At 40.5% G+C, this 16,326-nt stretch overlaps 1 protein-coding gene across 1 annotated transcript in view; it reads left to right on the forward strand.

The window, feature by feature from the left end:
* ephb4a (eph receptor B4a) overlaps nt 1-16,326 on the forward strand; it is a 56,211-nt gene that overhangs the window by 23,308 nt on the left and 16,577 nt on the right. The window contains exons 2-4 of the mRNA XM_034683424.1: nt 8,077-8,147; nt 12,226-12,507; nt 15,474-15,864. Coding sequence (XP_034539315.1) covers nt 8,077-8,147; nt 12,226-12,507; nt 15,474-15,864 — 744 coding nt within the window. The remainder of the gene's footprint in view (nt 1-8,076; nt 8,148-12,225; nt 12,508-15,473; nt 15,865-16,326) is intronic.

Here is a 16,326-nt window from a genome sequence, read left to right on the forward strand (position 1 = left end):
CCATTTCTCTAGGTGTGTGAGGGTAATTGGCACTCTGTTTCTTTAATTAAAATGAGCTCTAATTGTAGCTGAAGCAGGGCAAATGTGCAAAGGCCTGTAATTTCCCCATCAAACTCCACAGCCACAGAGAAAGTGGAAAATTGGGAGGGACAGGGCATGCGGGGAAGAGATGACCACAAAATTGAAGAATTGTGAAACAGGATTTGCAGCACATGGGTGCCGCTCTTGAATTTGAGGTCAGCTGTTGAAGCCTGAATACAGCTGTATGGAAAATGAGGGTGTAATGTTTGCTGTTAAATCCCCCTCCTCCCCTCTCTCTACACTTTAAATGAAAACTACAGGGTCAGGTTTTACATTTCAAAGAAAAGTGCGTACAACACCCTTTGTTGTTGTTTGTCTTCATACCTTCCTAATTTCTGTGCACTTCCACCAAGATTTAATGATTTGAGTTAAGAGTATGCGACTATTACTGATGTATAACCTCAAAATGAGTGATGAAGACTATATTTTTAGAGTTACATTTTTTTTAACTAAAATACACACTGCAGACACTTGAAGGTTGTTTAAGATATTCAGCGGACAATAAAGAAAGAAGAAGAAAGAAAGAAACATACTTTATTAATCCCCAGGGAGGAAATTCAATTTTTCCACTCGTTATTTTTTTTTTTTTTGGGTCATGCTACAGGCACAGTTTGATGTTTATACATACAATTTTATGCACAAACATGTAGTGGACATGAACTTAGGAACAGATGTCAGAGTGAGGGTGTTGCCATCAACCAGCCCGTCCCGAGCAGTTGGGGGTCTGGTGCCTTGCTCATGGCACCTCGGCAGTGCCTCGGCAAGTGAACCAGCACCTCTCCAGCCACCAGTTCACTTGCCAAACTTGGCCCATGCTGGGATTCAAACCGGCGACCCTCCGGTTGCCAAGCCAAGCCCCTATGGACTGAGCTACTACCGCCTAATAAGATTGTTTAGTGCAGCATTTATGATCATTGGAAACTAACATATGGAAATTTCTCTATTTTAATATATAATATTTAATATTTTGTTTTTGTAAAATCATTCAAGTACAGCCAATACAATATAATAGTTAACAGTCTTTTTCTGTTTTTAAACCCACACACACAGCTTCTCTCCCACCACCCCACTCTCTCAAGCCCCAGCTCAAGTTAGGAACATTAAAAATTAAAATAAAATACAATACAATCAAGTGATATGTGGTAAACAAATAAATAAATAAGTAAGTAAATAAATAAATAAATAGAAATACAAGATGTCGTTCATTAGAAGTTTGGTGTTAGTCTTGCTCGCTGCCCTCATCCCAGTCAGAAACAGTCTAAATCAGCCAGCATTGCCCATATGACCCCCGTCACCTCCAGGCGCCCACCCTTTATTGTTCCATGTCCATATCTTTAACTTTTTTTCATTTTTTCCCCGAAAATATCCTATCGGGCTGAGCCTCGTATTTTGGCCAGCCCAAGTATCAGTTTAGACGTCTCCAGTGTCTCCTCATGTGCCTGATTGTACTGTAATTACAGTACAATTGTATGTTTTGGGTGTTTAGATATGACCAGATGACGACTTTTCATTGTTCCCACATTTTTCTAGCACTGGGGGCAATTTTCCGGCTGTGGGTGGCCGCCGCCGCTGCTGCTGTAAGAATGTAAAGGGGAAACTGCAGCTTCCTCTAACAGAGCTGAAGTCTGAGTGCACCTCAGTGAAAGGCAAGGCTGTGCATGTACATAATAGAAAACACTCACCATCTCATAGAAACACTCACGCTCATGCATCCTGTCTCATAAAGCTTAATGATAGAGCAGAGATAAACAGTGATTACCATGCCGCGGGGTGTGTGTGTGTTTGTGTGTGTGTGTGTGTGTGTGTGTGTGTGTGTGTGTGTGTGTGTGTGTTTGTTTCTGTATGGAGCAGAGGCAGGTGTGCATATGAAAGGTGGAGACGGGTCGGCCTCCAAACTATAGCCCTAGTGCTATGAAGGTGTGTTTTAAAATTACGCTGGTGGAGTAAACTCGTGGTAGACTAAAAGCGGGGAAAGCACCGACCTGAACTTTGTCATCCAATTATCCTCCTCCACCTCTCTCCTCTTTTTCCTCTTCCTCTCTCTGCCTTTATATTTTTTCCCTTTTCATGGCCTCAGATTGTTGTCATAACGCTGGTTTGCATCCGTAGTTCTAAAGTGGAACAGTGTGAGATACATGTAGTGATGGGAAGTAGAACAGTCTCCATACAGAGTCGTGAAAAGTGTGTGAACAAAGATAAGCTTCAGAAATTTTTACCTGCTAGATGTAAAAGCCTATCAAACAGCAGTTTCACATCTACTGCTAGCTAGTCTGCAGTTTCTCAACAACACAAAGGAGTGCATCTTCCAACTGCATTGTTTATTATTTGAGCTGCAGATAGCAAACTGGATGTCTTCTGTAAAGGAGATAAAAAACAATAAAACTGAGGGGATCGTTGTAAAGAAACATTGTAATTGAACTCCAAAGATGAGGAGATTAGATAGAAGTTATAGGCGCTCGGTAAACCTGAGAAAACACCAACCAATCACCGTTTTTGGGCTCCAAAATATGAAACCAATCAAATCCTGTTCTGCCGTTCTGCCCGCCTCCTGCGCGTACATTTCCCCGGTGTACACTCCCCGTCCCCTGCCTCTGCTTCCCCTGACTGTACTGACTGACCCTATCGGGCCCGTCCCCTCTGACCCGATGAGGTGCTTTGCTCAGGACTGTATTCCGGATCAGAGTCTAAAAAGCTCTCACCACGGGGGCTCTGAGAAGCAAAATAATGAATGTCATTTAGTAAGTCCTACAGAAAATGTAGATGTATTATATGTATAATAGCTTTTCTCCTGATATCGTGTCACCAGTACAACTGGATAATGCTAGCATGACAGTTGTGAGTACTAACAATAGCCATGTTTGTTTGTGTTTTTAACTTTCACTAGACGTAGTCCTGAGGAAATGCTACATTCAAATTCATGCTAGTTTTCCGTGACTACCAACCCTAGCTATAAGCAAACAAGACCACTAACATTTGTACGGGACAGAATCAGCAAAGAGATCTGATGTACTGCTTTATCCACAGGGGGCACCAAAAACAACACAAATATAAAGTTCCTCATGGTAGCTTTAATAATCTATGTTTTACTAATGAACTATCTGGATCGCTCCTCAAACTTGCAGCATATCATATCTTATTATTTATCACAAAATGATTGATGAATGCTCATGTATATGTGCATTTCATCCCAGGGGAGTTTGCATAGACAGAGTGAAATGATTGTTAAAGAGAGGAGCAGGTAATGTAAGGAGACATTTCGCTGATTTAAAGTCACATTTTCCTCTCAGTGTGATACAAGGGCAAGGCTGCTGCATATGCATCCCTGAGAATTACCGATGTCAAGTCACTGATTTTATATGCTGAGCAGGAGACAGGTCACCCAGGCATTAGGAACGACAGAATGACTGTGAGAGGGGATGGATAAAAGTCATTAGGCTGTGTGGCAGTGAGAGTGGGATTGAGAAAGGGAAGCATTTTTGCGTTAGCCCGTGTTTCTGTGTGTGGGGGTTTTTGTGGGGTTTTTTTTGTGTGTGGGTTGCTCAATGAGGAAATGCATTACATTAGCACAAGCCTGATTGAGAGATCATTGAAATCCATTATGGAAAAATGTAGAAATAGAGTCAGATATTTTGGGGTGACACCAGATGTCTTCCACTTGAAGCACTTGTTCTTTTTCTGTTAATTATTTCAGATTCAAATGCTCTTGTGTTGCTGTAAAACATGTTTTTTTATTTCAGTCTAACAGAGGGAATACAGCTTAAAAAGAATCAAAGACAGTCTAGAGTCTATTCTGAAGAGAGCACATTTGTCTGCAGGATCTTTAACCAGTATTTTTACGATCATTAGTGTTGAACGTTGGCGTCTGTCTGTGGACGGCTTCAGCTGCATTTCATCTCAGTAGGAAGCACGAGTCAGATTCTGCGTCATATGAGAGTTTTCTTTGAGCCTTCATGTGTGTTTTATTGGGATGTGGGCTGGCAAGTGGTGGATGTGATTGCCTCTCTCTTTACACAGGATCACAGAGATTAGTAACTGTGGGCGTTTTGGTTATTTTTGTAAAATACTACAAGTGTTTGTGCTTAACACTGTTGTGTAAGATATATTCATAGAGCACGAGGAGTCCCTGCAGCCTTCGTCTCTTTATAATGTTGCTCTCCTCCCGTTGACAGCGTTGCACAGGACACCCAATACAATGTTTTCCAGTTGTTTTATTAATAACACTGTCTCTTATATTGTGATTGCACAACATGAAAGCAGTTTTTATGAGTATTGGTGCATGCTTTATTGCATTGGCATGAGTAATCATCAAACTATAGGTGGTGACGTGACAAAAGGTAATATATCGAAATTTAAAGCCGTTAGAAAACAGATGAAATCAGGATTGTCTGGCATTTGAGGATCAAAATAAGTAAGCCTTCCTCTCTGAATGCCAGCTTTTGTCCGCTTACTTGTTTTGAGTCCCTCAGCTAATAATGGACCATGAGTAGACATTAGCATCAGTCAATAATTCACCACTGCTTCAATATATAACTAGAAGGATTTGCCGTTGTAAACAAGTTCAACACTGGCCCCTCTTCCCAGCTTATTGCCACCAGTAGCTCCCTATAGGGTATGTTTTAACGACCTGGCACTTGGTTGCCAAGTCTGTCCTCACACCTTTGTGTGCTGTTATTTGCCAGGGGGCTACACTCTGACAAACTGAAGGGTGACACCTAGAATCAGCCCAAACACAGTAAAATAAGAAAATACAGAAAGAAAACAAAAAAAAAAAGGTCCCTGCTGATGTAGGCTTCAAGTGAACACCTAGTTCCTCATGAGAATTGATTTGGAGGTTTTTTTTGTTTGTCTGGGTTATGTTGGAAATTCAAACTTATTGTGTCTAACTTTTTTTTTGTTCTACACAATGCTAAACATACATTTCTAACTTAGGTAGGCTTATTTCAAAGAAGATCACTGGACGGTTACTCTACTTGAAACTAGAGATGGACCGATAAGGTTTTTTCAGGGCCGATACTGATTATTATTTGTCAAGGAGGCCAATAATCGATATTTGGAGCTGATATTCATTTGCAGTAAAAGGTAAAATACTGTCGTTAAAATTTTGAATAATACAAACTCCAACACTTAACTTTGTTTAAATGTCTTTAAGCATATGTTTATTAAACAGCTTTTCAGATTTGCAACATGTTAAAGTTTTTTTTATCTTAGACAATAGACATCTTTGTTTTAAAATTCTAACAAAAAGTGCAGGGAGCTCCCAGGCTCAGCAGCATGTCTTATAAAGTTAAATGAAAACTAAAACAAATAATTAGCTCTCTAAAGTTTTCTACGGTCAATAAAGTTTTCAAAAATTTCAATTTAACTTAAATGTTAATCTTTCCCTTATCTTTGTTTTAAAGGGATATTTCAGTTTTTTTGAGTGGGGTTGTATGAGTTTTAAATTAGTAGTAGGGGCCACAACGGATGCTGCTCAGCTCGTCCCCTGTGTTGAGAAACTGCAGGGAGAAATGAGCCAAAATAACCCAGTTTTAATTGATCTCTTATTGGCTGTTGGATTTTTTTTTTTAAAAGGCCGATACCGATATGCGTCAAAATGCTGAATATCGGCGCAGGTAATCGGCCCGGTCGATAATCGGTCTATCCCTGCTTGAAACATTATCCAGTGTGTTGATGCTCGATACTTGATTCTGATTTGTCATTACATACAAACATTTCATAGCAATGGTCTGTAATTTCTCAATAGCTGACAGATGCCAGCGGATGCAGCTCTAATCACAGCCTCAGAAGGACTAACTGGAGTCATATCAATGCGTAGAAAGAAGTCTTGTTAATTTAACGTTCGCTTGTTTACAGAAAAAAAAACAAAGAGAGACAAAAAAAGAAAAGAAAAGCAGGAGAGGTTAAAGACACAAAAGCTAGGGTGCTGGTTTAGATCGGCTGATTTAGCAGGTGCTGCATCAACAGACGCCACAGTCCATGTCGCACTAGTCATAGGATTGATTCCTAGTCTCAGCATGATTTGGTGAATGTTGCAAAAAATCCCTAAAGAATCCCAAAAGGATATCATTCAAGAAAAGAAAAATACTGTTGCTACAACAGAGAAAGTTTTCTTCATAGTTTTCTTTAATTTCAAAGAAAACTATGAAATTAAAGAAGGCAAATGAGGTAAACGCCAACAGACATGGCCATAACAACCCATTTATTATGCATTTTCCCTTATGTATTGGAACATTGACAATGGAAACTCCACGAGTCAGCCACTGTAAGAGCATTTTAAAGGGCTGCTATCCACATTTCTATACATACATATGGAATCACTATATGTGTGTATGTGCATAGGCTTCATTCTGACAGGAACATATTAAGAGCGGACGTTTTGGACAATAATCAAACATAGTGAAGCAAGTAGGAGGTGGGAACAACACATTTAACACTGTAGAGTTTTTTTTTGCAGATCAATATTTCATGCAAGTCAGAATAAAACAAGAATAAAGCAAAATCATTACTTTAAAAGCTCCTGTGAGGTGTTTTTGCTGGTTATGAAATGGACTGAAACTAATACAGATGTCTCATTATGAGCTACAAAAGCAAACAAGACCATAATCAACAAAATGGATCATTTCTATTTGGTCATTTTTAATTTCTGAAACTGCTGCGAGGGATATGTGTCAGCTTTGTCTTCCTACTTTCCACACAGAAGATTCACATTGAGAGATAGACACGGCTGTTTAAAAAGCAGGTCGGGTTTTTATGACTTATTATGTACATGGAATCACTGAAGAAATACAGGGTCATGTTTGATCACAAGAGTTTGCTAGAATAAACACGAACTTAAGTTACACACCAGGGCTTTAAAGAAATGTGGTTCAAATGAATGTCAGGCAATATTTTTATTTATTAAAAGAGTTATTACTTTAATCAGGAAAACACTTAGACTTTAATGGCCCATAACATGCAGAAACTAAAACTGTGAAAAACATAACCATAAAATAAATTTCAGAAAAAACATGTTCTTTTTAAAGCATGAAGAGAATGTAGTGCAGTTGTGTTGTGTGAGTGCAAAGTGTGTATTATTGGGGATTATGGGAATGCCAGGCTTTACTGTTGAGCCCTATATTTGGAGCCTTATTCAACATAACATCTTAATAACCCCAGTGATAAACACACAGTGAAACTCCCATTTCCTCCAGCATCCGTTTCCATGCAGGTGCTCTCCTTGATCATGTCACACCAGAGAGCCGCATTAAATCCTGTTTATTGGTAAAACCAAACCAAGCCTCACCCTTGAGATGAGCGTCTGCTGGGAACACACGCAGCTCTAAAGCGGGTGTGGGACACAAACCTCATCCCGGCAGAGCAAACAGCCGTCACAATTCAGCTGAGACAATCTGCACAGACAGCTGGAGGAATAAAGTAGTCCCTTCACCCTAACCCAAGTTTCGTGCACTTAGATTTTATTAGGATACTGAATCATAGCACAACACTTGAGATTGTTTGTGAGTTGGCAGCCTGCCCTTCAAAAGATTACAAAAAAATCAATTCTATTGTAATCACAGATCGTGACTAGTAGAGCTTAAATCCTTCTCTGCGTGTCTCTATGCGTGTCTGTGCGTCTGTTTTCATGTTAGTCTGGTCGATTCTTCTTTGTTTCTACTATTTGTCCCCAGGAAGACGTTCACCAGGTTTAGTGAGACTACAGACACGGTGCATCGATGGGAACGTTAGGGCCTCAGGGGGAATAAAAACAAACATGAGAGGAAGACAATTTTAGGGGTAGTGGGAATGTTTCTGTGGATGTAATTGACTGGTGAAACTCCATCTCCTCCCCTTAATCCCAGTGTAAGCCACAGCTGATACTTGGCAGGGCATTTGGGAGTTGAATTATGTTCACTCTGTTATTTTAAATTCATTTATGTGTCTCTCTGAATCTAAATGTGTCTCAAACGTGTCATTTTTCTGTTTCCATCTGTGAGTAACATGATATCACTTTCACAGAGGTCCTGATGAACACTAAGACCGAGACTTCTGATCTCAGATGGACCATCTACTCCAACGCCAAACCAGAGGTACGTGACCTATGCTCCGCCGTGTTATCTGTAGTACTAACACACACCGCCCGGTGAGGGGGATTTTTTGGCTTCCAGCTGTTCCTTTGTTACTTTGGCTATAAAAGCACTCCTTATATGGCAGGTAACTGACAGAATAAAGGATAACGCCAGAGTCAATGTGGAATTTAAAGTGTATTGAAAGCAGATGCTTTGATTTATCCCATCAACCTTGGAGCTGAAGTCACTGGCTGCCCACAATTTGAGCACAGGCTGCCAGAAAAAAGGCATATTTGTAATTTGATCAGCTGAGTGATGGTTGCTTTGGTATTTCTGCCAGCAGAGTCAGTGACCAAGACTGCTCAACTTGCTGAAAGAAAACAGTTACAGCAATTTTGGCAAGATAGTGGACAGAAATACTCAAGAAATATGTCTGTGCTTTTGATTAAGATACAAAGAAAAACAGGCTGACTGTCTCCAAATCGTAGGACAGCTTTTATCAACTGAATGTATAAATCAAAAAGCTTCACATGTCAGAAATGATGCTGGATTGTGTTTTGTAACGCAAAGTTAACACTAAAGAGTATGAAACAATGATTTAAGTCAACGGTGACAGGCAGCAGTGGCGAGACGCTGTGAGCTGTCTGCATCAAAACCTAGTGACATAAAAGGGTTCATATATGGTGAGCTATTTTTAGCTTTAAAGGAGCATGATAGGGACATTGTAGACATTTGTCAGATATAAATTCTTGCTGCTCGATTCAGAAAAGGAGAAATATTTAAAACAAAGGAATCTTTTTAATCCTCCAGTGGAATCATTTTATTGTTACAAGTATCAGAAGTTGTTGGTATGATTTGAAGGCTTGGGTTTTAAGAACTAGTTCTAAAGTTTTGAAATTATTCGAATTGATAAGGCACTTGGGTTTCAGCTCAGCTTTTAGGTTCCTAACAGTAAAATAAATCCTTCATGATTCAGCCTCGATGAGGATTTTGGTGCGTTTCATTTTGATCTTTGGTATCGGAAATTCTGAGATGCCAGCAGGATACATCAGCCAGGATGCGTTTGATATTCTGACTTGGATACTTAGAGAAACTTCAGTAACCCTAAGCTCCTAATCCAAGATGGCTGCCCCTGGTATCAACAGCAAAAAGTTGTGCTTTTAATAGTGTTGATTAGCAACGTTGTCTTGTTCTGTGTTATTAAACCAATCACACAGATAGTATTGTGCAAGGTCTATCTGTGGACATGTTGTCATGTTGCATGCAAACTATCCCAGAGTGTATTGTTATTACCTAGCTAACAAGAACAGGAGCTAATGGCTTAACAACCTTCCGACTTTGTTTTCAACTGGTAACTGGAACGCGTGACGCCATTCCCCACCCATGACATCTGTCTTCTGAAATTGGAACGCACTATTTTGCCTTCCATAGAAGTTGTTCTTACCTACCAGCCCCATTGGCCGTATAGAACATGGATGTAGTCTCCATGATGTCACCCATTGGTTTCTGGAGCAGAGTTCTGAAATCTGAAACTGGGGCTGTTTTCAAAACTGCCTACTATACTAGCAGTACGTACTGATTTGACCAAAATTCAGTATGTAGTAAGTAGTAAGTGAACAAGAACTAAATCTGCAGTGTGCAAAAAGTCCCCAGATGTCTGCTGATTCAGGAAAATTTCACAGTCTGCCTTGCGTACTGTTTCCCACAATGCACAGTGCTCTACCGCTTTTTCTTTTCTCTTCTTTTTTTGACGGGGGGAACTCAGTTTTTAGGTGCTGTGAAAATTATTAAATTCCATATAAACCACTTCTTAACTTTTTAAATCATGATTGATGCTAAAGAAGCAGTTTCTCTATCAGCTGGCCGTTGTTTACTTCCGCTTTCTGAAACCATAAATTCAGTGATGTCTGGCCCAGCGTACTGCAACACAGATCGAACAGAACCGTCATACTACATACTAAATTCAAACGCAGTATGTAGTAGGCAGCACCTACTGTCTACTACATTAGTAGGAAGTATGTAAAGCCCCAGTCAGCACATTTGAAATGCTAACTCAACCTAACTTTTGCCCGACCTAACATGAGGCAAAGAGTAGGAGTTGAGGCGGGCCTTCAGCATCCATGTCCGCCTGTAGCTTCTGGTGCTTCTGGAGGCAGCCTTAAGACTCCTCAGCTTCACACAGTGTCCTGTCTCACCTTGCTGGGATTCTATTTGGCATAACCATGGCCTAACTATACATTATACAACCTTACTTAATCATGGAAATTGAGACACTGGTGACAGCATGACTTGTTTCAGGTCATATGAGTAGGCACCAATCCAATCCTGGTATCAGATATCGGCTAGATCAGACTCAAAAAGCTAGATCAGATATCAGTGACAAGGGGCCAATATATAGTGCTGATCCATATGGCGGATCTATTCATCTCAGTTCTATGCTTTTCTGTGTTTACAATATCTATTGGTTATGAAGATTAACTCACCAGACTGCTGGTACACATTTATAATCTCTTAAATAATGATACTCTCAGTTTAAAAATGTTCATTTTATTTTGGTTTACAAAGTCAGAAAAGCCTGAATTTGCCAAAACAGGATTCTATCCTCACATTAAGGAATAGAGATTGTTAAATTAAGACCAGGATCGGTTTGGTTCGGATCGGATCGGATCGGCTAGTATTGGTATCGGCAGATACCAAAGCCCAGGTATCAATATCGGTATCGGGTCCTAAAAAGTAGCATTGGTGCATCCCTACATATGAGTGACATAGCATATTCTTGGATGTGATTATTGCATGCTCACATCCTAATTGCGATGGTCTAACATTATGTCATTCAGCCCTACTTCACAGTGTAACATGTTTTGAAAGCTTAAATGTATAAGTGTGAGGGTGGTGTCATTTACTCAACTCAAACATCTCTAATATGGTCACAAAACTCAAGTCTTTGAACTCACATCGAAATGAATCATGCCGCCTCTTAAACTGTGATTGGCCTCACAAAAACATCCTAAACAGCATTAATAATGTAATTACATATTCAGTAATAAATATGACTGTACACTGGATTAGATTAAAAGTGGCACTGTAAGAGATGTTACATCATCTGACACATTTTCAGTGTGTCTTAACTACTACTATAAACGCCTCACATATGGTGAAAAACATACATCTTTACATCCACTAATCTTTCTTTGCCTTCCAAACACATTTAGACACTTTCTTTAAATGATTTTTGTCAAATCCAGATGAGCCCTGCGGGATGTTTTGTGCATCCTCCTCACTGAAAACATTTTGTTCACAGAAATATGTGCTGCCAAACTCTATACTATAGTATTTATTTTTTGAGGATTAAAAAGGAAATTCTCCCCTGAAGAGCTTCAAACCTGGCTCTCAGTGCTCGACTGCACTGTAATTCATTCAGACCAGTATTCTGCCTCACTCAACACATCATCTGCAAATGGATTTTTAAAGATTTACATATTTACATAACTGAATTTCTGAGCCTCAAGTTGAGCAAATCTGCTAAATTCTGCCCGGAGTATGTAAATTTGCTGCTTGTTTCCCGCTCTTGGGAACATGGTGATGGTGAACATGTTTGCTGTTGACTCTGAAGTCAGACATTAAAGCATTTTTCTGTTGCTTTTGGCTCCCAAACAAATGTAGATTTCTTTGTAGGGCTTTTCACTTCATACATATTTGTGATATCCCCTCCGTATTCTTGTATTTCAGTCTGAATGTGTGTTGAAGGATGAGAGCTGAGTCTGTCTGGGTTACTGTGTGCTCTGTTTGACAAGAGAGACTTGTAGTCGCACTAGTTTGGCTGCAGCTCAGCAGGAGGAATGATTTAACAACCCAGATCTAAACTTGGACTGGATCACAATCCACTGCAGGCCACATCTGTCCCCTGGGTCTCTGACAGGTGCAGCACAGTTCGGGGCCAACAAAAACGGCAACACTATTATGAGAAATACGACTCTAAATGTAAAAAATGATACAAAGACTCCTTTTGGAATCAAACATACTCACAGAAATGTGCACAAGTTTTCTGGGTCAGATGTCACTTAAAGCTGACATCTCTTTTTTCTCCTCTTTCTCTCAGTGGGAGGAAGTGAGCGGCTTAGACGAGGAAAACAACAGCGTGAGGATCTATCAGATCCTGCAGACTAACGGCTCATCCAGCCACTGGCTGCGAAGCGGCTTCATCGAGAGAAGAGGGGCGTCTCAGGTTTACGTTGAGCTGCGCTTCACCATGATGGAGTGTTCCTCCAGGAGCACCCACCACCGCAGCTGTAAGGAAACCTTTAACCTTTACTACTACCAGACGGACTCTAATGAGGCCACGTACAACTACCCGCCCTGGATGGAGAACCCCTACGTCAAGGTACAAACACACATCCACACCAAGTAGTCCTGAATACTTACTGTGATGATATTTATCATTATTTTCATTATTTTGCTCCTCTGGATTTTCTGAGGAATAATTCTTAAGCATTATTTAGTACACTTAACTTATTTAAGATCACAATTGAAAAGGCCCTGCTTCTATTTTTCTTGTGGACACAAATTAACCTATTATGGTCAATACGTCTCAGCAGGGGAGACCGACTGTAAAATATCTTACTCAACTCTGAACTATGAAAGGCTTTTAAACTCATTCCTTGACTCAAGCTGGTGTGCCTTAAGACAGCTCCCGTGGCTTCTCTCTTGACTTATTCAACTCTGTTGCAGAATTAATCATTAGATTGCAATTAATAATTCATCTCTGTATTGACAAAACTGCTGAAATTTTTCTATTTCAATATTTTTTTGTGTGTGTGGAATGAACATCAACAGTAAAGACACTAAAGATACTTTTTGATTTTCATAAATGAAAAAGAACTAGAACAGATGCTCCCATTTCAGAACCATTTATCATTTGGCTTTATACTGTATCTTGGGAAATAATCAAAACAATCACTCAGAAAAAGTCCAAACTGTGAGAACAGCTCCGGATTTTTTTCCATCCATTCTCTATATGGTTAACCAACTAATCTTTGGAATATATTGGTTATTAACCAGAGCAGCATAGTCTGTCACCCAGGAGTCTGAAGTAGAAAATATAAGGGACACTCAAGTTTATCAGTCAAACGCAACAAGTGAAAGGAAGTAACTGAACTGCATCTGGAACAAGAGACAACCTCCGGTCTCAAACTATGAAGCCCATGCAGAAGTGTTATACACTGCAATACATCGAGAATCCGCTTGAGGCTGGCTGCAGAAACACCGGAAACCACATAGACATGAATGGGAAAAAGACGATCTTTGCAGCATTAATAAACATGTTTACAGCCTGGTTCAAAAAACGTCTTGGCCCTACAAAGCTAATTTCTCTATCGGCACACACTGTACGGGGGTGAATTTTTTTCCAAAAATAACAGTTCAGAAGATATTATGATTACGAGTTTTTGCCCAAATAAGGACATGACTGACTTGACTCCCGGTCTGGAACACATAGCTGTTTGCTAAGAGGCTCAAACTCCGCCCCTTTACGTCACACTCTGCTTGGTTGAGTTCTTCATTTCCAATATGGCTGCTACCGCCGTCGCTTGGCTTCAAAACAGCACTCAGGAACAGATGGGTGACGTCCCGGATACTACGTCCATATTTTATACAGTCTATGATCTGGAAGTGTAAAGGCAAGCATTATCTTGAATTTTAGTCCTATTGTGGCCTTAAATGTGCGTGTTCAAAAAACAGTATCAAAGCAGTCAAACTGTGTGCCCCATGTACAGAGGCTTTAGTCCTCAAAGTGGGCATTCCTGGTTTGAATAGGACCCTCAGCCCCCTATACAAGTTCACCCCAGTTTCTTACACCATCCACTTTCCCATTTTCTGAATGAGAGCATTAAAATCCCCAAAAGTAATCTTCAAAACAAAAAATGTAATCCCCCTAGTCCAAGTATTTTATAAGGCTGAGCTCCCTGGCTTTATATAAGGCTAATAACACTTCCTGATTGCACTTTTATTTAATTTAAGCCAACAAAAAACAAAAACTGGATGAAGGAAAACAGAAAAGCATAATATCAAAGAAATGCAAAAATGTGACATTACAAAAACTTTAATGGCTTTATAAACAAGTTAAGTGTTGGGCCTCGTTCAAGAAAAGTCTGAGGCCGACTCATGAACCTGATCTCAAACTTCTGAACTTTTTGCTCCTGTGTTCTCAAATTGATGAAGACATGTCCTCGTAGTGATGGAAGCTCATTTGCAGTGTTATTAATTAACTTAGGTAAATGCCCCTTACATGCCCAGTGCTCACTCTTTAAGTCACACAGGTCTGAAAAGAGAAGAAGAGTGAAATTGGTAATTCCTAATTAAAAATGAAAATTGTGCACTTGACTCGAAATATAATAAGTACTTCAACACAATCCTGAAACCACACTGATTATTAATGTTCCCCAACACTCAGAATCTTCTTCAAAACTGTGTCAGTGATTAAAGAAGAAATAGTTGGTGATAGAGTCTTTTTGTCTTTCTCCTTGACTGACCAGTCAGATTTTCCCAGACAGGCTCCCTTTACATGTTTCCTTACCCACATTAATTATTAATGTTTATGTTTGTTTGGCATTTTTCATGTATGTGTACTTTTCTGCAAATACATTCTTATTTATTTGTCCAAAGCACAGTTTAGTTTTTGGAGTTCAGTCTAAAACACAGTCTCCGTTCATGTCTACATGCTCGGACCAAAATGTATCTTGACTTAAATATTTATTACAGCGGAAGTCTGATCACTTTAAGTGTACTTCCAAGATACGTTATTGTCTCATGGGAGCTGTAACTGTTATTAAACCCTCCTTGTCTGTGAATACAATCTGTTTCACAACTCGGCTGTTAACTTTTTGTATATACATACTAGGTTTCATTTTTCCTCACACACACACACACGGCACATATCGCACTGTATCAGCCTTGGATGTTGTAGCATTCCTGAACTCACCACAAATAGAGGTTTGAAAAACAGTGCCTGCCTCTCGGCTTCATTACCACTTAATCATATAAGTTTGACAGAGAAATAAAAGTGATGAAATGTTCACTGTGATAAATTATTTTGCTCCCAAGCACATTTCGAATCCCTGCAAGTCGAAGTTCAAAGCGTACTGTAACAAATGTGAAACAATGGCTGCTAGGTAGGTAGTAAATCAATCTGAAATCACAGTGGTATGCTTTGGAAAATGTTCAGTAATATAAAGCATATGTGATGACTACTTAATGGTCTGAAACTAGCCAGGCCGGTCCTTTGTAGAAATACATCCTGTGTGCTGGAATCTAGCCCTTACATAAGATCTTTTCTCTTTCTTCCTGTCCTAGGTGGACACGGTGGCTGCAGACTTTCTCCTGAGGAAGGACGGAGAGAGAAAATTTAATGTGAAGACCTTAAGGCTCGGCCCTCTCTCCAAGAGGGGCTTCTACTTGGCTTTCCAGGCTCAGGGCGCCTCCATGGCTCTGTTGTCCGTCAGGGTATTCTTCAAGAAGTGTCCTCCCCTGATCAGCGCCCTTTCCTCCTTTGCCGAGACAGTCCCCCACACTCTTGTGCAGGAGGCGCAGGGCGTGTGCGTGGAGAACGCCGAGCAGCAGGGGCCAAGACCTCGGCCGCCTAAGCTCTTCTGCGGGGAAGATGGCCAGTGGGTGGGCCAGCCGACGACCTCCTGCGCCTGTAAATCAGGATTTGAGTCCGCAGAAGGAAACACAAGATGCGCAGGTAAGAAAATGAGGACACATACGCAAATATGTATATAGACTACACCCAGAGAGGCAGCAGAGCGGGCAGACTAAACAAGAAAACAATGGTAAGACGAGGGTGGGGTTCGCTGAGGGTTGAAGAGAGGAAGTGAGAGGCAGAGGAAGTTAATGAGGCAGGGGAATGAGCTCTGACACAGGGGGAAGAGAAAAAAAGAGAGGTCAGGTAGAGCAGCACTTATCTCGGAAAGGAAGAGCAGGGTCAAAGGCTTGCTGCTGCGACAACTCCTGCTCAAGCCGAGATAGAGAGAGCGCAGGAGGACCGCAGAGGTGAAGAGAGTGAGCAGGGGGGAACGCTTGAGGTAAAGATCATATCACTTTGAGAACATCAAAGCTGAGCAGACAAAAAAAGAAGGAAGAAGCGGGAGGATTCTCTCAGGAGCCGTGCTGCAGCTCCGTCTAATGAGTCCAATTAACAAGCCTC

This window comes from Notolabrus celidotus, chromosome 5, assembly GCF_009762535.1.
Source record: "Notolabrus celidotus isolate fNotCel1 chromosome 5, fNotCel1.pri, whole genome shotgun sequence".
Classification (NCBI taxonomy): Eukaryota; Metazoa; Chordata; class Actinopteri; order Labriformes; family Labridae; genus Notolabrus; species Notolabrus celidotus.